Source organism: Salmo trutta, unplaced genomic scaffold (assembly GCF_901001165.1).
Source record: "Salmo trutta unplaced genomic scaffold, fSalTru1.1, whole genome shotgun sequence".
In the NCBI taxonomy this organism is placed as follows: Eukaryota; Metazoa; Chordata; class Actinopteri; order Salmoniformes; family Salmonidae; genus Salmo; species Salmo trutta.
The window spans coordinates 1-22,375 of NW_021822973.1; the positions used below are offsets into that span (position 1 = coordinate 1).

Here is a 22,375-nt window from a genome sequence, read left to right on the forward strand (position 1 = left end):
AAGGAACGATGCCATGGATGTAAAGTGTGCAATTCTGGTGTACCTGCTAGACGAAGGGAACATGTTCGTTTTTTTAGGCTGTAATGTTTTAGGGTGTGACAGCTTTAGTTTGTAAGGCTCATATTGAAAATGACTTCTAGGATAGCAGGTTGAGACTGAATGTAGAATGTATGTTGCAATCGATAGAGCAGTAGAAATTTGTCAGGCAACGTAAACTAGGTAACGGCAGAAGGTCTGGGGAGGATGTCGGCTGCTCTCTGACATTTCGAAATGGGGAAAAAATATGATTTTAGGGGAGGATCTTCTTCAGACAGATAACTCTCAACAAATCAAGAGTTTGGATAGGCAGGGGTCAAAATGCAGGCAAGAATTCTGCTCATGTTTAGCTAGGGCAAGAAGCGGATCCGGCAGCGACGTTACCGATGATGTGCTTCCCATTTCAGACTTGTCACCTTTGTCCCAACTGAGTCAGGAACATCTACACACATGTTAAACTGGAGTATTGGTACATTGCCTGAATCAACCAGTCTGTATAGAGAGACTAGAGATGACACAGACTCAAGCCCAAGCTGAAGTCGTCCTGTATGTGACAATGGGTTTTGGTGTTGATCAATAAATCGTCCTGCATCTTCATTATCTATTTTATGTGTAATTGTTGTTAATTTCTGAAAGTTGTGATGGAACCATCGTTAAGACATGGAGGCACAGATTCTCATCAAATTCTGTCTACATTGTTTATCTTCAAATAACAAATGTTGTCATCAAATCAAATTTTAATGGTCACATGCGCCGAATGCATGTAGACCTTACAGTGAAATGCTTACTTACGAGCCCCTAACCAACAATGCAGTTTCAAAATATATAAATAAGAAGAAGAAATAAAAGTAACAAGTAATTATAGAGCAGCAGTCAAATAACAATAGCGAGACTATATACAGGGGGGTACCAGTACAGAGTCAATGTGCGGGGGCACTGGTTAGTTGAGGTAATGTGTACACTACCGTTCCAAAGTTGGTAATTTTTTGGTCTATTAAAAATAACATATCACATTGATTTTTCTACGAAAAAAAATTACAGGTAGACATGTTCATGTTGTTAAAATGACTATTGTAGCTGGAAAACTTCTAATGTTTTTATGGAATCCTACATAGGCGTACAGAGGCCCATTATCAGCAACCATCACTCCTGTGTTCCAATTGGCACGTTGTGTTAGCTAATCCAAGTGATCATTTTAAAAGGCTAATTGATCATTAGAAAACCCTTTGCAATTATGTTAGGATAGTTGAAAACTGTTCTGCTATTAAAGAAACAATTAAACTGCCCTTCTTTAGACTAGTTGAGTATCTGGAGCATTAGCATTTGTGGGTTCGATTACAGGCTCAAATGGCCAGAAACAAAGAAACTATATTCTGAACTCGTCAGTCTATCTTGTTCTGAGAAATGAAGGCTATTCCACGCGAGAAAACTGCCAAGAAACTGAAGATCTCATACAACGCTGTGTACCAGTCCCTTCACAAACAGCGCAAAGTGGCTCTAACCAGAATAGAAAGAGGAGTGGGAGCCCCGGTGCACACTGAGCAAGAGGACAAGTACATGAGAGTGGCTAGTTTGAGAAACAGACGCCTCACAAGTCCTCAACTGGTAGCTTCAATTAATAGTACCCGCAAAACACCAGTCTCAACCTGAACAGTGAAGAGGCAACTCCGGGATGCTGGCCTTCTAGTCAGAGGTTGCAAATAAAAAGCTATATCTCAGGCTGGCCAATAAAAATAAATGATTAAAGATGGCAAAAGAACACAGACACTGGATAGAGGAACTCTGCCTGGAAGGTCAGCATCCCGGAGTCGCCTCTTCACTGTTGACGTTGAGACTATATATACAGTTATCATTCACTGTATCACAATTCCAGTGGTCAGAAGTTTACATACACTAAGTTGACTGCTCGCCTTTAAAGAGCTTAGAAAATTCCAGAAAATTATGTCATTGTTATTAGAATCTTTTGGTAGGCTAATTGACATAATTTGAGTCAATTGGAGGTGTACCTGTGGGTGTATTTCCAAGGCCTTGCTTAAAGCCAATGCTTCCAAATACTAATTGAGGTATGTAAACTTCTGACCCACTGGGAATGTGATGAAAGAAATAAAAGCTAAAATAAATAATTCTCTCTACTATCATTCTGACATTTTACATTCTTAAAATGAAGTGGTTATCCTAACTGACCTAAGACAGGGAATTTTTACTAGAATTACATTTCAGGAATTGTGAAAAACGGAGTTTAAATGTACATTTGTGGCAAAAAGTTTTGAGAATGACACAAATATTAATTTCCACAAAATTTGCTGATATTTATAGACATTTTGTCAGATGTTACTATGGAATACTGGAAGTACAATTATAAGCATTTCATAAGTGTCAAAGGATTTTATTGACAATTACATGAAGTTGATGCAAAGAGTCAATATTTGCAGTGTTGACCCTTCTTTTCAAGACCTCTGCAATCTGCCCTGGCATGCTGTCAATTAACTTCTGTGCCCATCCTGACTGATGGCAGCCCATTCTTGCATAATCAATGCTTAGAGTTTGTCAGAATTTGTTTGTCCACCCGCCTCTTGAGGATTGACCACACGTTCTCAATGGGATTAAGGTCTGGGGAGTTTCCTGGCCATGGACCCAAAATATTGATGTTTTGTTCCCTGAGCCACTTAGTTATCACTTTTGCTTTATGGCAAGGTGCTCCATCATGCTAGAAAAGGCATTGTTCGTCACCAAACTGTTCCTGGATGGTTGGGAGAAGTTGCTCTTGGAGGATGTGTTTGATACCATTCTTTATTCATGGCTGTGTTCTTAGGCAAAATTGTGAGTGAGCCCACTCCCTTGGCTGAGAAGCAACACCACACATGAATGGTCTCAGGATGCTTTAATGTTGGCATGACACAGGACTGATGGTAGCGCTCACCTTGTCTTCTCCGGACAAGCTTTTTTCTGGATTCCCCAAACAATCGGAAAAGGGATTCATCAGAGAAAATGACTTTACCCCAGTCCTCAGCAGTCCAATCCCTGTACCTTTTGTAGAATATCAGTCTGTCCCTGATGTTTTTCCTGGAGAGAAGTGGCTTCTTTGCTGCCATTCTTGACACCAGGCCATCCTCCAAAAGTCTTCGCCTCACTGTGCGTGCAGATGCACTCACACCTGCCTGATGCCATTCCTGAGCAAGCTCTGTACTGGTGGTGCCCCGATCAAGCAGTTGAATCAACTTTAGGAGACGGTCCTGGCGCTTGCTGGACTTTCTTGGGCGCCCTGAAGCCTTCTTCACAACAATTGAACCGCTCTCCTTGAAGTTCTTGATGATCCGATAAATGGTTGATTTAGGTGCAATCTTACTGGCAGCAATATCCTTGCCTGTGAAGCCCTTTTTGTGCAAAGCAATGATGACGGCACGTGTTTCCTTGCAGGTAAACATGGTTGACAGAGGAAGAACAATGATTCCAAGCACCACCCTCCTTTTGAAGCTTCTGGTCTGTTATTTGAACTCAATCAGCATGACAGAGTGATCTCCAGCCTTGTCCTCGTCAGCACTCATACCTGTGTTAGCGAGAAAATTACTGACATGATGTCAGCTGGTCCTTTTGTGGTAGGGCTGAAATGGTTTTTGGGGGAATTCAGTTAATTTGCATGGCAAAGAGGGACTTTGCATTTAATTGCAATTCATCTGATGACTCTTCATAACATTCTGGAGTATATGCAAATTGCCATCATATAGACTGAGGCAGCAGACTTTGTGAAAAATAATATTTGTGTCATTTTCAAAACTTTTGGCCACGACTATTTGGCTAAGGTGTATGTAAACTTCCGACTTCAACTGTAAATGGTCTCAACGTCAACAGTGAAGAGGCGACTCCGGGATGCTGACCTAGGCAGAGTTCCTCTATCCAGTGTCTGTGTTCTTTTGCCCATCTATATAAACTCAGTAAAAAAAGAAATGTTCTCTCACTGTCAAGTGCGTTTATTTTCAGCAAACATAACATGTGTAAATATTTATATGAACATAAGATTCAACAACAGACATAAACTGAACATGTTCCTCAGACATGTGACTAACATAAATGGAATAATGTTTCCCTGAACAAAGGGGGGTCAACATCAAAAGTAACAGTCAGTATCTGGTGTGGCCACCAGCTGCATTAAGTACTGCAGTGCATCTCCTCCTCACGGACTGCACCAGATTTGCCAGTTAATGCTGTGAGATGTTACCCCACTCTTCCACCAAGGCACCTGCAAGTTCCCTGACATTTCTCGGGGGAATGGCCCTAGCCCTCACCCTCTAATCCAACAGGTCCCAGACGTGCTCAATGGGATTGAGATCCAGGCTTTTCGCTGGCCATGGCAGAACACTGACATTCCTGTCTTGCAGGAAATCACGCACAGAACGAGCAGTATGGCTGGTGGCATTGTCATGCTGGAGGGTCATGTAAGTATGAGCCTGCAGGAAGGGCTACGGTGGGTTTGTGCCCATAGGCGACGTTGCCGGTGATGTCTGGTGAGGACCTACCTTACAACTGGTCTACAAGCCCTTAGTCAGCTTCTCTCAGCCTATTGCGGACAGTCTGAGCACTGATTGGAGGGATTGTGCATTCCTGGTGTAACTCGGCCAGTTGTTGTTGCCATCCTGTACCTGTCCCGCCGTGTGATGTTCGGATGTACCGATCCTGTGCAGGTGTTGTTACACGTGGTCAGCCACTACGAGGACGATCAGCTGTCCGTCCTGTCTCCCTGTAGCTCGGTCATAGGCATCTCACATTACGGACATTGCAATTTATTGCCCTGGCCACATCTGCAGTCCTCATGTCTCCTTGCAGCATGCCAAAGGCACATTCACGCAGATGAGCAGGGACCCTGGGCATCTATTTTGGTGTTTTTCAGAGTCAGTAGAAAGGCCTCTTTAGTGTCCTAAGTTTTCATAGCTGTGACCTTAATTGCCTACCGTCTGTAAGCTGTTAGTGTCATAACGACCGTTTCACTGCTGCATGTTCAACCTCTCCGGGGTATGTGGGACGCTACCGTCCCACCTGCGGGACACACTATTCAACAGCCAGTGAAATAGCAGGGCGCCAAATTCAAAACAACAGAAACCTCATAATTCAAATTTCTCAAACATACAACTATTATAACCCATTTTAAAGATACACTTCTCGTTAATCTAACCAAATTGTCCGATTTCAAAAAGTCTTTATGGCGAAAGCATAAAGTTAGATTATGTTAGGACAGCGCAGAAACAAGAAAAACCACACAGCCATTTTCCAAGCAAGGAGAGGCGTCACAAAAGCCAGAAATACAGTTACAATTAAGCACTAACCTTTGATCTTCATCAGATGGCACTCATAGGACTTCATGTTACACAATACATGTATGTTTTGCTCGATAAAGTTCATATTTATATCCAAAAACCCCATTTTACATTTGCCCGTAATGTTCAGAAATATTTTGCCTCCAAAAACCTCCGGTGAATGAGCACATCAATTTACAGAAATACTCATCATAAACATTGATAAAATATTAAACTGTTATTCAAAGAATTATAGATAAACTTCTCCTTAATGCAACCACTGTGTCAGATTTCAAAAAAGCTTTACAGCAAAAGCACACTGCAATAATCTGAGTACTGCGCTCAGACAACAACATCAAACAATACAGATAATAAAATCATAAATAGCATTATAAATATTCACTTACCTTTGATGATCTTCATCAGAATGCACTCCCAGGTATCCCAGGTCCACAATAAATGTTTGTTTTGTTCGATAAAGTCCATAATTTATGTCCAAATACCTCCTTTTTGTTCGTGCATTCAGTCCACTACTCCAAATCCAGGAAGCGCGCCGAAATGTCACGACGAAAAGTAAAAGAAAGTTATATTTACGTTCGTAGAAACATGTCAAACGATGTATAACATAAATCTTCAGTAATATTCCAACCGGACGATTCAAATGTCTTCAAAAATGAACTGGAACACAGCTAATGCTCACGTGAATGCGCGCCACTGAACTCATGTCATTTTCTGAGTCAACTTCCAGCAGCTCTTGTTCGCTCAAGATTCACTGTAGAAGCCTCAAACAACATTCTAAAGACTGTTGACATCTAGTGGAAGCCTTAGGAAGTGCAACATGAACCCTAAGTCACTGTATACTGGATAGGCCAGGACTTGAAAAACTACAACCTCAGATTTCCACACTTCCTGGTTGGATTTTTCTCAGGTTTTTTGCCTGCCATATGAGTTATACTCACAGACATCATTCAAACAGTTTTAGAAACTTCAGAGTGTTTTCTATCCAAATCTACTAATAATATGCATATCCTACCTTCTGGGCCCGAGTAGCACGCAGTTTAATTTGGGCACGACTTTCATCCACAATTCCGAATACTGCCCCCTACCCTAGAGAAGCTAATTGTTTATCGTTCATTGAACAAGCATGGGAAACAGTGTTTAAACTCTTTACAATGAAGATCTATGAAGTTATTCAGATTTTTACGAATGATCTTTGAAAGACAGGGTCCTGAAAAGGGACCTTTCTTTTTTTGCTGCGTTTAAATGTATATGTTTATGTATGTGTGAAAGACACCAAGAGACAGTGTAGATTTGGCCTTGTGTTTTCGGTTATTGCCCTGTAGAAAGGTGAATTCATCTCCCAATGTCTGGTGGAAAGCAGACTGAACCAGGTTTTCCTCTAGGATTTTACCTGTGCTTAGCTCCATTCCATTTATGTTTTATCCTGAAAAACTCCCAAGTCCTTGGCGTAATGTGTTGTATTGGATTTGCCCCAAACATAACACCTTGTATTTAGGACAAAAGGTGAATGGCTTTGCTACATTTTATACGGCATCCTTCTTTTCACTCTTAGTTAGTGTTGTGGAATAACTGCAATGTTGTTGGTCCACCCTAAGTTTTCTCCTATCACAGCCAATAAACTTTGTAACTGTTTTAAAGTCACCATTGGCCTCATGGTGAAATTCCTGAGCAGTTTCCTTCCACTGTAGCAACTGAGTTAGGAAGGACGGCAGTATCTTGGTAGTGACTGGGTGCACTGATACACCACATAAAGTGTAATTCATAACTTAACCATGCTCAAAGGGCTATTCAATGTCTGTTTTTTTTCTTTAACCCATCTACCAATAAGTGCCCTTCTTTGCGAGGCATTGGAAAACCTCCCTGGTGTTTGTGGTTGTACAGAGATGAGGAAGTCATTCCAAAATCATGTTAAATTCTACTTTTTAACACAGATTGTCCATGCAACTTATTATGTGACTTGTTATGTGAACTTTTGTAAGCTTGCCATAACAAAAGGGTTGAATACATATTTACTTTTTAAATTAATTTGTAAAAAATTTAAAACCATAATACCACTTTGACTGTATGGGGTATTGTGTGTAGGCCATTGTCACAAAATCTCAATTTAATCCATTTCAAATTCAGGCTGTAACACAATTATTATTATTTTTAAGTCAAGGGTTGTGAATACGTTCTGAAGGCACTGAATACAAAACATAAGAAAATCACGTTTTTTGACTGAACTTGGTCTTTAATAAGGTTTGCATAGATTAAGGTACCAGGTCAGACAATTTTGACTGCTTTTGATGTGTAGATGTACTGTCTATAATCACCCTGCAGTCAAACATTTACATAAAATTTGATCATAATACTGGTTTGTATTTTCATTACATTTGTCAAACTATAAGTTGAAGAAACATGTACTGTATTGAAGTTTAAAATAAATTAGTTCATAGTTAATCAAGAGAGGAAATAACAAACAAAAAATAAATATTGGAATGAAGCTTATTATACATGAAATAAATAAATTATAACTGTTTTAGTAAGTGGACAGCACAGCTTGAAACCACAAATGACATAACTAATAAATATATTAACATACTATGTTCAGCTCAGCTGTAACTTTGATTAACATTCAGATGCATAATATATAAAGTAGTACATTGCACAAAAAACATGTGGCCTTTTAAGCCTATTATACATTTTCACTTGATCTTCTCAGATGCAATGCTATGTAGTCAAGTGATTTTTCCATGCATTAAAGTGCCATGATTAGCAGATATAGATGATTGGCTGTTCTTGTGATTACAATTGGCCACAGATGTTAGCGTTGTCACCTCAGAAGAGACCGTTTCTTCTGGTGTACTGTACATTGTAAGATCTGTGTCTGTGCCAGCGTCTCCTTATAGCTGCACATCCGCCACATAAAATGCACTGCAAAACAAGATGGAGAAGTATGATTCACATGTAAAATTAAATCATTGCAGAGATTTAGCATATTTTTTGAATAAATATGTAAACAGTACACAAGTGAACACAAGCCTATACGTACACATAGCAGGATCCACAGGGGTACCAGAATGATAGCGATGCCACAAGGGATGATAATGGCCAGAGCCCAGCCAGGAAAACCTCCACTTGTGGTATTGAAAGGAGTGGTCAGCAAAAGAGTAGGAGGTGGTGTGGTAGCTTCTACAGTTGTCGTTGTGGGTGCTGCTGTTGTGGTGGTTGTAGCAGCTATATTTGTGGTTGTTGTAGCAGCTTTTGTTGTGGTTGTCGAAGGAGCTGGAGTTGTGGTTGTTGAAGGAGCTGCCATTGTAGTGGTTGTAGGAGCTACAGCTGTTTTAATTAGTGCAGCATTATCATATGCAGTTGTAAGAGTTGCAGCTGTAGGAGCTGCAGTTGCAGCTGTAGGAGCTGCAGTTGCAGTTGTAGGAGCTGCAGTTATCATAGGACCTGCAATTGTGGTTGTTGTAAGAGCTGTAGTTGTTGTCGTAGTAGATGCTGCAGTTGTAGGGGTGGTAGGACCAATGACTGTTTTAGTAAGAGCTGAATTGATTGTCATAGCAGCTTTTGTGGTGCTGGTTGAAGGAGCTACAGTTATTGGAGTAAGAGCTTTAGTTGTTGTTGTAGGTATGGTAGATGTAGTGGTTGTAGGCGCAACAGTTGCCGTAGGCGCAACAAATTTCATTGTAGGTGCAGCTGTTGTAGGGGTCATAAGAGCTAAAAATGTTATAGTAGGAGGTGCAGTTATGGTTGTAGCTGCAGTTGCGGTTGTTGTAAGAGCTGCAGTTGTAGTTATTGTAGCAGGTGCTGCAGTGGTTGTCAAAGTAGGTGCTGAAGTTGTATTGATCATAGGAGCTACAGTTCTTGTTATAGGTGCTGCTGTTGTGATGGCCGTAGTAGGTGTTGTGGTTGTCGTAGGGGCTTCAGTTGTAGTTATTGTAGCAGGTGCTGCAGTGGTTGTCAAAGTAGATGATGCAGTTGTAGTGGTCGTAGGAGCTACAGTTGTTGTCGAAGGAGCTACAGATGTTGTTGTGGTTATCGTAGGAGCTTCAGTTGTCATTGTAGGTGCTTCTGTTGTTGTGGTCGTAGGATCTAAAGTTGTTGTAGTAGGAGCTGCAGTTGTGGTTGTCATAGGAACTGCATTTGTAGTTGTTGTAGTAGGTGCTGCTGTTGTAGTGGTCGTAGTATCTAAAGTTGTAGTAGGAGTATCAGTTGCGGTTGTCGTAGGAGCTGCGTTTGTAGTGGTCGTAGTGGGTGCTTCTGTTGTAATGGTCGTGGGATCTAAAGTTGTCGTAGGAGCTGCATTTGTAGATGTTGTAGTAGGTGCTGCTGTTGTAGTGGTCGTAGGAGCTACAGATGTTGTAGTTGGAGCTGCAGTTGTGGTTGTCGTAGGAGCTTCAGTTGTCGTTGTTGTAGGAACTGCATTTGTAGTTGTCGAAGTAGGTGCTGCTGATGTAGTGGTTGTAAGAGCTGCAGTGGTTGTTGAAGTAGGTGCTGCAGTTGTAGTGGTCATAGGAGCTACAGATGATGACGTAGGAGCTACAGTTGTGGTTGTCGTAGTAGGTGCTGCAGTTGTGGTTATCGTAGGAGCTTCAGTTGTAGTTGTTGAAGTAGGTGCTGCAGTTGTAGTGGTTGTAAGAGCTACAGATGGTGTTGTAGGAGCGTCAGTTGTAGTTATTTTAGCAGATGCAGCGGTTGTCGAAGTAAGTGGTGTAGTTGTGGTCGTAGGTGCTACGGTTGTTGAAGTAGGCGGTGTAGTTGTGGTGGTAGGAGCTACAGTTGTACTTGGAGCTACAGTTGTGGTTGTCGTAGGAGCTACCATTATCGTTGTAGGTGCTGCTGTTGTAGTGGTCGTAGTATCTAAAGTTGTAGTTGGAGTATCAGTTGCAGTTGTCGTAGGAGCTGCGTTTGTAGTGGTCGTAGTGGGTGCTTCTGTTGTAATGGTCGTGGGATCTAAAGTTGTAGTAGGAGCTGCAGTTGTGGTTGTCGTAGGAGCTGCATTTGTAGTTGTTGTGGTAGGTGCTGCTGTTGTAGTGGTCGTAGGAGCTCCAGATGTTGTAGTTGGAGTTGTGGTTGTCGTAGGAGCTTCAGTTGTCGTTGTTGTAGGAACTGCATTTGTAATTGTCGAAGTAGGTGCTGCTGATGTAGTGGTTGTAAGTGCTGCAGTGGTTGTTGAAGTAGGTGCTGCAGTTGTAGCGGTCATAGGAGCTACAGATGATGTCGTAGGAGCTACAGTTGTGGTTGTCGTAGTAGGTGTTGTAGTTGTCGTAGTAGGTGTTGTAGTTGTCGTAGTAGGCACTGAAGTTGTGGTTGTCGTAGCAGCTTCAGTTGTAGTTGTCGTAGCAGGTGCTGCAGTTGTGGTTATCGTAGGAGCTTCAGTTGTAGTTGTTGAAGTTGGTGCTGCAGTTGTAGTGGTTGTAAGAGCTACAGATGGTGTTGTAGGAGCGTCAGTTGTAGTTATTTTAGCAGATGCAGCGGTTGTCGAAGTAGGTGGTGTAATTGTGGTCGTAGGTGCTACGGTTGTCGAAGTAGGTGGTGTAGTTGTGGTGGTAGGAGCTACAGTTGTACTTGGAGCTACAGTTGTGGTTGTCGTAGGAGCTACAGTTGTCGTTGTAGGTGCTGCTGTTGTAGTGGTCGTAGTATCTAAAGTTGTAGTTGGAGTATCAGTTGCAGTTGTCGTAGGAGCTGTGTTTGTAGTGGTTGTAGTGGGTGCTTCTGTTGTAATGGTCGTGGGATCTAAAGTTGTAGTAGGAGCTGCAGTTGTGGTTGTCGTAGGAGCTGCATTTGTAGTTGTTGTGGTAGGTGCTGCTGTTGTAGTGGTCGTAGGAGCTACAGATGTTGTAGTTGGAGCTGCAGTTGTGGTTGTCATACGAGCTTCAGTTGTCGTTGTTGTAGGAACTGCATTTGTAGTTGTCGAAGTAGGTGCTGCTGATGTAGTGGTTGTAAGAGCTGCAGGGGTTGTTGAAGTAGGTGCTGCAGTTGTAGTGGTCATAGGAGCTACAGATGTTGTCATAGGTGCTACAGTTGTGGTTGTCGTAGTAGGTGTTGTAGTTGTCGTAGTAGGTGGTGTAGTTGTCGTAGCAGGTGCTGCAGTTGTGGTTATCGTAGGAGCTTCAGTTGTAGTTGTTGAAGTTGGTGCTGCAGTTGTAGTGGTTGTAAGAGCTACAGATGGTGTTGTAGGAGCGTCAGTTGTAGTTATTTTAGCAGATGCAGCGGTTGTCGAAGTAGGAGGTGTAGTTGTGGTGGTAGGAGCTACAGTTGTACTTGGAGCTACAGTTGTGGTTGTCGTAGGAGCTACAGTTGTCGTTGTAGGTGCTTCTGTTGTAGTGGTCGTAGTATCTAAAGTTGTAGTAGGAGCTGCAGTTGTGGTTGTCGTAGGAGCTGCATTTGTAGTTGTTGTAGTAGGTGCTGCTGTTGTAGTGGTCGTAGGAGCTACAGATGTTGTAGTTGGAGCTGCAGTTGTGGTTGTCGTAGGAGCTGCATTTGTAGTTGTTGTAGTAGGTGCTGCTGTTGTAGTGGTTGTATGAGCTGCAGTGGTTGTTGAAGTAGGTGCTGCTGTTGTAGTGGTCGTAGTATCTAAAGTTGTAGTAGGAGTATCAGTTGCGGTTGTCGTAGGAGATGCGTTTGTAGTTGTTGTAGTATTTGCTGCTTTTGTAGTGGTTGTATGAGCTGCAGTGGTTGTTGAAGTGGGAGATGCAGTGGTTGTTGAAGTAGGTGCTGCAGTTGTAGTGGTCGTAGGAGCTACAGATGTTGTAGTTGGAGCTGCAGTTGTGGTTGTCGTAGGAGCTGCATTTGTAGTTGTTGTAGTAGGTGCTGCTGTTGTAGTGGTCGTAGGAGCTACAGATGTTGTAGTTGGAGCTGCAGTTGTGGTTGTCGTAGGAGCTTCAGTTGCCGTTGTTGTAGGAACTGCATTTGTAGTTGTCGAAGTAGGTGCTGCTGATGTAGTGGTTGTAAGAGCTGCAGTGGTTGTTGAAGTAGGTGCTGCAGTTGTAGCGGTCATAGGAGCTACAGATGATGTCGTAGGAGCTACAGTTGTGGTTGTCGTAGTAGGTGTTGTAGTTGTCGTAGTAGGTGTTGTAGTTGTCGTAGTTGGCGCTGAAGTTGTGGTTGTCGTAGCAGGTGCTGCAGTTGTGGTTATCGTAGGAGCTGCATTTGTAGTTGTTGTAGTAGGTGCTGCTGTTGTAGTGGTTGTAGGAGCTACAGATGTTATAGTTGGAGCTGCAGTTGTGGTTGTCGTAGGAGCTTCAGTTGTCGTTGTTGTAGGAACTGCATTTGTAGTTGTCGAAGTAGGTGCTGCTGATGTAGTGGTTGTAAGAGCTGCAGTGGTTGTTGAAGTAGGTGCTGCAGTTGTAGTGGTCATAGGAGCTACAGATGTTGTCGTAGGTGCTACAGTTGTGGTTGTGGTAGTACGTCTTGTAGTTGTCGTAGAAGGCGCTGAAGTTGTGGTTGTCGTAGCAGCTTCAGTTGTAGTTGTCGTAGCAGGTGCTGCAGTTGTGGCTATCGTAGGAGCTTCAGTTGTAGTTGTTGAAGTTGGTGCTGCAGTTGTAGTGGTTGTAAGAGCTACAGATGGTGTTGTAGGAGCGTCACTTGTAGTTATTTTAGCAGATGCAGCGGTTGTCGAAGTAGGTGGTGTAGTTGTGGTCGTAGGTGCTACGGTTGTCGAAGTAGGTGGTGTAGTTGTGGTGGTAGGAGCTACAGTTGTACTTGGAGCTACAGTTGTGGTTGTCGTAGGAGCTACAGTTGTCGTTGTAGGTGCTGCTGTTGTAGTGGTCGTAGGAGCTACAGATGTTGTAGTTGGAGCTGCAGTTGTGGTTGTCGTAGGAGCTGCATTTGTAGTTGTTGTAGTTGGTGCTGATGTTGTAGTGGTTGTATGAGCTGCAGTGGTTGTTGAAGTAGGTGCTGCTGTTGTAGTGGTCGTAGTATCTAAAGTTGTAGTAGGAGTATCAGTTGCGGTTGTCGTAGCAGCTGCGTTTGTAGTGGTCGTAGTGGGTGCTTCTGTTGTAATGGTCGTGGGATCTAAAGTTGTAGTAGGAGCTGCAGTTGTGGTTGTCGTAGGAGCTGCATTTGTAGTTGTTGTAGTAGGTGCTGCAGTTGTAGTGGTCGTAGGAGCTACAGATGTTGTAGTTGGAGCTGCAGTTGTGGTTGTCGTAGGAGCTGCATTTGTAGTTGTTGTAGTAGGTGCTGCTGTTGTAGTGGTCGTAGAAGCTACAGATGTTGTAGTTGGAGCTGCAGTTGTGGTTGTCGTAGGAGCTTCAGTTGCCGTTGTTGTAGGAACTGCATTTGTAGTTGTCGAAGTAGGTGCTGCTGATGTAGTGGTTGTAAGAGCTGCAGTGGTTGTTGAAGTAGGTGCTGCAGTTGTAGCGGTCATAGGAGCTACAGATGATGTCGTAGGAGCTACAGTTGTGGTTGTCGTAGTAGGTGTTGTAGTTGTCGTAGTAGGTGTTGTAGTTGTCGTAGTTGGCGCTGAAGTTGTGGTTGTCGTAGCAGGTGCTGCAGTTGTGGTTATCGTAGGAGCTGCATTTGTAGTTGTTGTAGTAGGTGCTGCTGTTGTAGTGGTTGTAGGAGCTACAGATGTTATAGTTGGAGCTGCAGTTGTGGTTGTCGTAGGAGCTTCAGTTGTCGTTGTTGTAGGAACTGCATTTGTAGTTGTCGAAGTAGGTGCTGCTGATGTAGTGGTTGTAAGAGCTGCAGTGGTTGTTGAAGTAGGTGCTGCAGTTGTAGTGGTCATAGGAGCTACAGATGTTGTCGTAGGTGCTACAGTTGTGGTTGTCGTAGTACGTGTTGTAGTTGTCGTAGAAGGCGCTGAAGTTGTGGTTGTCGTAGCAGCTTCAGTTGTAGTTGTCGTAGCAGGTGCTGCAGTTGTGGCTATCGTAGGAGCTTCAGTTGTAGTTGTTGAAGTTGGTGCTGCAGTTGTAGTGGTTGTAAGAGCTACAGATGGTGTTGTAGGAGCGTCACTTGTAGTTATTTTAGCAGATGCAGCGGTTGTCGAAGTAGGTGGTGTAGTTGTGGTCGTAGGTGCTACGGTTGTCGAAGTAGGTGGTGTAGTTGTGGTGGTAGGAGCTACAGTTGTACTTGGAGCTACAGTTGTGGTTGTCGTAGGAGCTACAGTTGTCGTTGTAGGTGCTGCTGTTGTAGTGGTCGTAGGAGCTACAGATGTTGTAGTTGGAGCTGCAGTTGTGGTTGTCGTAGGAGCTGCATTTGTAGTTGTTGTAGTTGGTGCTGATGTTGTAGTGGTTGTATGAGCTGCAGTGGTTGTTGAAGTAGGTGCTGCTGTTGTAGTGGTCGTAGTATCTAAAGTTGTAGTAGGAGTATCAGTTGCGGTTGTCGTAGCAGCTGCGTTTGTAGTGGTCGTAGTGGGTGCTTCTGTTGTAATGGTCGTGGGATCTAAAGTTGTAGTAGGAGCTGCAGTTGTGGTTGTCGTAGGAGCTGCATTTGTAGTTGTTGTAGTAGGTGCTGCAGTTGTAGTGGTCGTAGGAGCTACAGATGTTGTAGTTGGAGCTGCAGTTGTGGTTGTCGTAGGAGCTGCATTTGTAGTTGTTGTAGTAGGTGCTGCTGTTGTAGTGGTCGTAGAAGCTACAGATGTTGTAGTTGGAGCTGCAGTTGTGGTTGTCGTAGGAGCTTCAGTTGCCGTTGTTGTAGGAACTGCATTTGTAGTTGTCGAAGTAGGTGCTGCTGATGTAGTGGTTGTAAGAGCTGCAGTGGTTGTTGAAGTAGGTGCTGCAGTTGTAGCGGTCATAGGAGCTACAGATGATGTCGTAGGAGCTACAGTTGTGGTTGTCGTAGTAGGTGTTGTAGTTGTCGTAGTAGGTGTTGTAGTTGTCGTAGTTGGCGCTGAAGTTGTGGTTGTCGTAGCAGGTGCTGCAGTTGTGGTTATCGTAGGAGCTGCATTTGTAGTTGTTGTAGTAGGTGCTGCTGTTGTAGTGGTTGTAGGAGCTACAGATGTTATAGTTGGAGCTGCAGTTGTGGTTGTCGTAGGAGCTTCAGTTGTCGTTGTTGTAGGAACTGCATTTGTAGTTGTCGAAGTAGGTGCTGCTGATGTAGTGGTTGTAAGAGCTGCAGTGGTTGTTGAAGTAGGTGCTGCAGTTGTAGTGGTCATAGGAGCTACAGATGTTGTCGTAGGTGCTACAGTTGTGGTTGTCGTAGTACGTGTTGTAGTTGTCGTAGAAGGCGCTGAAGTTGTGGTTGTCGTAGCAGCTTCAGTTGTAGTTGTCGTAGCAGGTGCTGCAGTTGTGGCTATCGTAGGAGCTTCAGTTGTAGTTGTTGAAGTTGGTGCTGCAGTTGTACTGGTTGTAAGAGCTACAGATGGTGTTGTAGGAGCGTCACTTGTAGTTATTTTAGCAGATGCAGCGGTTGTCGAAGTAGGTGGTGTAGTTGTGGTCGTAGGTGCTACGGTTGTCGAAGTAGGTGGTGTAGTTGTGGTGGTAGGAGCTACAGTTGTACTTGGAGCTACAGTTGTGGTTGTCGTAGGAGCTACAGTTGTCGTTGTAGGTGCTGCTGTTGTAGTGGTCGTAGGAGCTACAGATGTTGTAGTTGGAGCTGCAGTTGTGGTTGTCGTAGGAGCTGCATTTGTAGTTGTTGTAGTTGGTGCTGATGTTGTAGTGGTTGTATGAGCTGCAGTGGTTGTTGAAGTAGGTGCTGCTGTTGTAGTGGTCGTAGTATCTAAAGTTGTAGTAGGAGCATCAGTTGCGGTTGTCGTAGGAGCTGCGTTTGTAGTGGTCGTAGTGGGTGCTTCTGTTGTAATGGTCGTGGGATCTAAAGTTGTAGTAGGAGCTGCAGTTGTGGTTGTCGTAGGAGCTGCATTTGTAGTTGTTGTAGTAGGTGCTGCAGTTGTAGTGGTCGTAGGAGCTACAGATGTTGTAGTTGGAGCTGCAGTTGTGGTTGTCGTAGGAGCTTCAGTTGTCGTTGTTGTAGGAACTGCATATGTAGTGGTTGTAAGAGCTGCAGTGGTTGTTGAAGTAGGTGCTGCAGTTGTAGTGGCCGTAGGAGCTACAGGTGTTGTCGTAGGAGCTACAGTTGTGGTTGTCGTAGTAGGTATTTTGGTTGTCGTAGTTGTCGTAGTAGGTGTTGTAGTTGTCGTTGTAGTTGTCGTTGTAGGCGCTGAAGTTGTGGTTGTCGTAGCAGCTTCAGTTGTAGTTGTCGTAGCAGGTGCTGCAGTTGTGGTTATCGTAGGAGCTTCAGTTGTAGTTGTTGAAGTAGGTGCTGCAGTTGTAGTGGTTGTAAGAGCTACAGTTGTAGTAGGAGCTACAGTTATTGTCATAGGAGCTACAGTTGTTGTAGTAGGAGCTACAGTTATTGTTATAGGAGCTACAGTTGTTGTCGTAGGAGCTGCAGTTGTCGTAGGAGCTGCAGTTGTCGTAGGAGCTGCAGTTGTCGTAGGAGCTGCAGTTGTCGTAGGAGCTTCAGTTGTGTTAACTGCAGTTGTGGTCGGAACTCCATGGATATTCCAGCATAGAAACACTGTGGTTTATGAGATGAATGGTTAATATGTTTATTGCGCACACTATCAACATTTCCAAGATTTCCCTTCATCAGCATGGTGCAGTTTTTGACATCTTTATTATATACAATATACAATTATAATTTATAGCTACATAAATTAAATACGGAAATTATTCCCTTGATTGGTAATAATATTACCAATAATACCTTATTGAGATTACCACACTTGGGTTGTATATTTTTGTTGTTGAAAAGTTGATACATTTTTCATTGCAGTAGTGTGGTAATATAATTCAAGTAATAGAGGTTACAGCAGTGTGATAATATTTACCGCTTACAATTGAGTCATTTTCCTTTTTATATTTTGAAATGTATTTAATCGAGGTGAGACATTTGACATTAGACTAGGCAAAATGTAAAATTGCCCCCATGAAATGTAAAAATAAACATATTTAGAAAAAAATCATAAGCATTGTAACATCATATGCAAAGAATATGTACATAATTGCTCATTATTGTAATTGCATGATCTACATGTACATGGTCTATTTTGTCACCATCTTGCCTTTTTGGTTGTTAATATTTTGATTCAGGATTAATACACGAGTTGGCATGAAGTTAGCAAATAGTAAAAAATGAGTTAGAAACATGATCACGGAATGAAATTCAGTGTACTACATACCCATGGTAAAAAATGTAGCTGTCAGTTTCTGTGTCTTCATTTTGGACTCAGTTGATGCAGTTGTTTTCTGAATAGAAAGAAAAATATATACATTTTATTGACAGGTCATAAACCACTATTAATGTGCAGCGGTGGACATCAACTTAATCTGCAACTTGTTAAGCGAATTAATGCGACTCATTTAGGTGTGCCAGATCAAGAGGTGTGAATAATTATTCATTCAAGACATCTCTGTGAATAAAAGTAGCTTGTGAAGAATAATGTTAAAAATAAGGAAACAAAATGTGAAAACTTTTGCAAGGGTGTGAATAACTTCACAACAGTCACTATAACTGCTGTGAACATGGATTTATATACTTTAGTGAAATTACACAGTAAAATCCAGATTAGCATTGCATTTTTTCCCATAACAAATCAGCCTATTACCTCATCCCACCAATCATGTTACTTCATAAAAGAGGAATGGGCATTTCAAATTTGCAAATGGTCTGCCAGCGACCAGCAATTCACACATATTCTGTGAAAGTAATCGGCGTAGTTCATCAAAAGTGGATGTTTTTTCAAATATAAAACATAATACATGAAATAGTAAAATCCACATTAGCGTTGCAATGTTTCAGGAGAAATCCGCATTTGCTGCTTAAAAAACACAAGTATTTAAACTTGGCTATCAAAAGTTGACCAATCCATTTTCTATATTCTTAAAAAGATGAGAAAAATAGGAAACCTGCACACTGCTCTTGCTAATATCACTGCTCTATTAAGCTTCACATATAGGCCTCAAGCATTAAACACGTTGAACGGATGTGGCTGGAGCAATGTCTACATAAGTGTGCAAAATAAAAACACTCACAAAATCCTGGAGTATAAGGAAAACAAGCATATGTTACAAATATTTAAATTTTTTATTTAACCTTCATTTAACTAGGCAAGTCAGTTAAGAACAAATTCTTACTTACAATGACAGCCTAGGAACATTGGGTTAACTGCCTTGTTCAGGGGCAGAACAACAGATTTTTACCTTCTCAGCTCAGGGATTCAATCTAGCAACCTTTTGGTTACTGGCCCAATATTCTAACCACTAGGCTACCTGACACCCTTATAATATAACAATGTGCATTTCATAAGTATTCTAATAATTATAATAAAGTGTGTACATAAAACGTTTTAAACAAGACTGTGAAACCACAATGAGGACATTGACCTATCAAGGAAGTTGTCATAAATCATTGGGTACTGTACAACAAAAAACGTCAGAGTGATCTGAAGTGGCGGCATTAACTCATGTTCACATTTACAGAACATGCATGGGCATTTCATCATTAAGACCAGGCTGTAACACAACAAAATGTGGAATAAATCAAGAAGTATGAATACTTTCTGAAGGCACTGTAAATCATGTAACATCATGTAAATCATGTAAATTTAAAGTTTTCAAATGGTCTGCCAGCAATTAACTACATGTTCCTATACATATTCTGTGACAGCTTAGTAGTTAATCAAAAGTGTATGGGTGTTTACATATAACGTGTACATAATAACCATAATCTTCATAGTTTCAATGTTTTTGCTTTACATTATCAATTTTGGATTTTGATCTTTTCTTATAAGACCATTTTACCTTGTTATATTTGTATGTATTTATGTATTTGTGTATTTATGTATTTGTGTATTATGTATTTGTGCTGTGTGCAATTTATTTGAAAAAAATGTATCAAATATTTTGCATTTATATATTCCATTATACAGTAAAGGTTATTACTTACCTACAGCAAACACCTCAATGCCAGCCACCTATTTCTGTAATTTCTCCAAATATCAATTGAGGAAGGTCTTGGTTAATGACAATAAACAATCACAATATCTAGCTTATATCAACTCTAAAATCTCATTATCTGTCTAGTTCTGTTAACCATTTCAAGCTTACAATTGAACTGTTCCTGTGTATACTGTCATGCCAATGTATTCCTAGTTTGTATTTATATTACTATAGGGCTGGTTTGATGCCAAATAGTCTGTCTTTCAGGTGACGTAATATTTTGGGAGGCACCCAAGATAATAAGATAAAGGTGACGAAAAAGGGAGGGACAGAGGAATGCAAGTGCGATGTTCTTAGCTTAATAATGTTTTCGTTTTCCCCAGGTACTGACGTGGTATAGAAAACTGGTTAGGTGTTCGGGACAAAAAATTTGGGATGGACAATTTTTTTTTTAAATAGGGAGGGGCAAAGAATCTGTTTGAGAGTATAATAACAGTTATGTACTGACCTTAATTTATTGTACACTGTTTAGGTGACAAATACATTTTGTAAAAGATTTTCTGTAGCTAGAAACTTGCTTAATTGTGCTTAATTGGCGGGGCTCCCTGCCTGTGCCATTAAACCCCTACAACTCATCCAGAACGCCGCAGCCCGTCTGGTGTTCAACCTTCCCAAGTTCTCTCACATCACCCCGCTCCTCCGCACACTCCACTGGCTTCCAGTTGAAGCTCGCATCTGTTACAAGACCATGTTGCTTGCCTACGGAGCTGTGAGGGGAACGGCACCTCCGTACCTTCAGGCTCTGATTAGTCCCTACACCCAAACAAGGGCACTGCGTTCATCCACCTCTGGCCTGCTCGACTCCCTACCTCTGCGGAAGCACAGTTCCCGCTCAGCCCAGTCAAAACTGTTCGCTGCTCTGGCACCCCAATGGTGGAACAAGCTCCCTCACGACGCCAGGACAGCGGAGTCAATCACCACCTTCAGGAGACACCTGAAACCCCACCTCTTTAAGGAATACCTGGGATAGGATTAAGTAATCCTTCTACCCCCCCCCCCCCCAAAAAAAGATATAGATGTACTATTGTAAGTGGTTGTTCCACTGGATATCATAAGGTGAATGCACCAATTTGTAAGTCGCTCTGGATAAGAGCGTCTGCTAAATGACGTAGATGTAAATGTAATTGACTTAACTTTGGAGCCATTCATTTAATTTAGTCAGTGGCCTGAAGTAAGCAGTCAGCCTTTTTCTATTTAACAGTTCGACATTCACACATGTGCTACTTCCCATGTCTTTTTAAAAACGTTGTTTCCTTATTTAATCTTTGTGGGCTATACTCGGCCTTGTCTCAGGATGGTAAGTTGGTGGATGAAGATATCCCTCAAGTGGTGTGGGGGCTGTGCTTTGGCAAAGTGGGTGGGGTTATATCCTTCCTGTTTAGCCCTGTCCTGGGGTATCATCGGAGGGGCCACAGTATCTCCTGACCCCTCCTGTCTCAGCTTCCAGTATTTATGCTGCAGGAGTTTATGTGTCGGGGTGCTAAGGTCAGCCTGTTATATCTGGAGTATTTCTCCTGTCTTATCCAGTATCCTGTGTGAATTTAAGTATGCTCTCTCTAATTCTCTCTTTCTTTCTTTCTCTCTCTCGGAGGACCTGAGCCCTAGGACCATGCCTCAGGACTACCTGACATGATGATTCCTTGCTGTCCCCAGTCCACCTGGCCGTGCTGCTGCTCCAGTTTCAACTGTTCTGCCTGCGGCTATGGAACCCTGACCTGTTCACCGGACGTGCTACCTGTCCCAGACCTGCTGTTTTCAACTCTCTAAAGACAGCAGGAGTGGTAGAGATACTCTCAATGATCGGCTATGAAAAGCCAACTGACATTTACTCTTGCGGTGCTGACTAGTTGCACCCTCGACAACTACTGTGATTATTATTATTTGACCATGCTGGTCATTTATGAACATTTGAACATTTTGGCCATGTTCTGTTATAATCTCCACCCGGCACAGCCAGAAGAGGACTGGCCACCCCTCATAGCCTGGTTCCTCTCTAGGTTTTTTCCTAGGTTTTGGCCTTTCTAGGGAGTTTTTCCTAGCCACCGTGCTTCTACACCTGCATTGCTTGCTGTTTGGGGTTTTAGGCTGGGTTTCTGTACAGCACTTTGAGATATCAGCTGATGTAAGAAGGGCTATATAAATACATTTGATTTGATTTCTTTTAACAGTAGATTCAGTTTATGAATCTCTAACAAAAGTGGTGTCAAGATAGGTTGCAATCAGCTGGTAAATATGATTGAGGGTCACAATGACCCCACATGGTGAGCCCAACAATGGAGGAAATCATCTTGGATTTCTGGTTTTATGGTGAGCATTTTCCAGATGCTAAAATTATTTTACAAAAATGATTGCTTACAATGAAGAATGTTGACACCTACACATATGTGTGTACCTGCTGAAAAGCAAGAAAGAAAAGGTTAACAATATAACAAAAAATTAATTTCTGATAAAATATTGTGTGCGACATACCTTATATTTTTTGGACTACAGTTGATATATTTGGAGAAATTTATAAAAATCTGTATCTTGTGGCTGGATTAAAAAAATACATATTTTAAGACTGTTAAAGTTATTTTTAAATATTTTCTATTCAACATTAACGTGACACTACAATAGTGTTTCAGTATTTTGAAGAGTGCCTTGGTCCTCATCATTTTGATATCATGGATGGTCAGTCCTTGCATCCATAGCTACATCTATGAATTTGAGAGTGGTTACGTTTACTTAAGTGGTGGGGTGGCCGCTTTGTTGTTGTTTGAATCCCAGATTGCCCCTTTAAAGACTCAGGGTCTAAGGACTAAAATCTTTATTAAAGCTATCAAAAAGTAAATGCATAATAGTATTGACCTATTTCTGGGTGCATATTTAACCTCTGCAAGGTTCATGGCAACACAAACGTGCATCTGAAGTATGCAGGTTTTCCCTCTCCACCTGGTTCACGTCCTGACCAATTTTTAGGTATTATTTGTATTATATTTGGTCAGGACGTGGCAGAGGTATATTTGTTTTGTATTGTGGGGTGTGTTAGTTTTGGTATAGGTTCTAGGTTTGTTTTTCTATGTGTAGTTTTGGGTGCTGGACTCTCAATTGGAGGCAGGTGTTTCT

General features: G+C 42.1%; 2 protein-coding genes and 1 long non-coding RNA gene across 3 annotated transcripts; all 3 read right to left on the reverse strand.

Moving 5' to 3' along the window:
* Positions 1-7,554: 7,554 nt before the first annotated feature.
* Positions 7,555-10,610, reverse strand: LOC115187828 (mucin-5AC-like). The gene is made up of 2 exons (XM_029746870.1): positions 8,377-10,610; positions 7,555-8,258 (listed from the first exon to the last, which is right to left on the reverse strand). The coding sequence occupies exons 1-2, from the start codon at positions 10,531-10,533 to the stop codon at positions 8,163-8,165; spliced, it is 2,253 nt and encodes a 750-aa protein (XP_029602730.1). The 5' UTR covers positions 10,534-10,610; the 3' UTR covers positions 7,555-8,162.
* A 1,555-nt stretch (positions 10,611-12,165) lies between these two features.
* On the reverse strand, positions 12,166-16,619 carry LOC115187829 (mucin-5AC-like; the record flags this gene model as incomplete). The annotated part of the gene is made up of 2 exons (XM_029746871.1): positions 14,911-16,619; positions 12,166-13,089 (listed from the first exon to the last, which is right to left on the reverse strand). Coding segments are annotated over exons 1-2 (2,601 nt in total), but the record flags the coding sequence as incomplete, so codon positions are not given.
* Positions 16,620-17,013: 394 nt separating this feature from the next.
* On the reverse strand, positions 17,014-19,831 carry LOC115187827 (uncharacterized). Its single transcript, XR_003876139.1, has 2 exons — positions 19,218-19,831; positions 17,014-17,518 (listed from the first exon to the last, which is right to left on the reverse strand). It is a non-coding gene; the product is annotated as an uncharacterized LOC115187827 (long non-coding RNA).
* Positions 19,832-22,375: the final 2,544 nt, after the last annotated feature.

What these genes read in the sequence shown, in the direction of transcription:
- LOC115187828 (XM_029746870.1), bottom strand. Translation starts at nt 10,533, where the DNA reads ATGACCGCTACAACTGCAGCACCTACTTCAACAACCACTGCAGCACTT. An exon ending in CCCTGTGGATCCTGCTATGT is followed by an intron (nt 8,259 to 8,376) that starts GTACGTATAGGC and finishes CTTGTTTTGCAG; the next exon opens with TGCATTTTATGTGGCGGATG.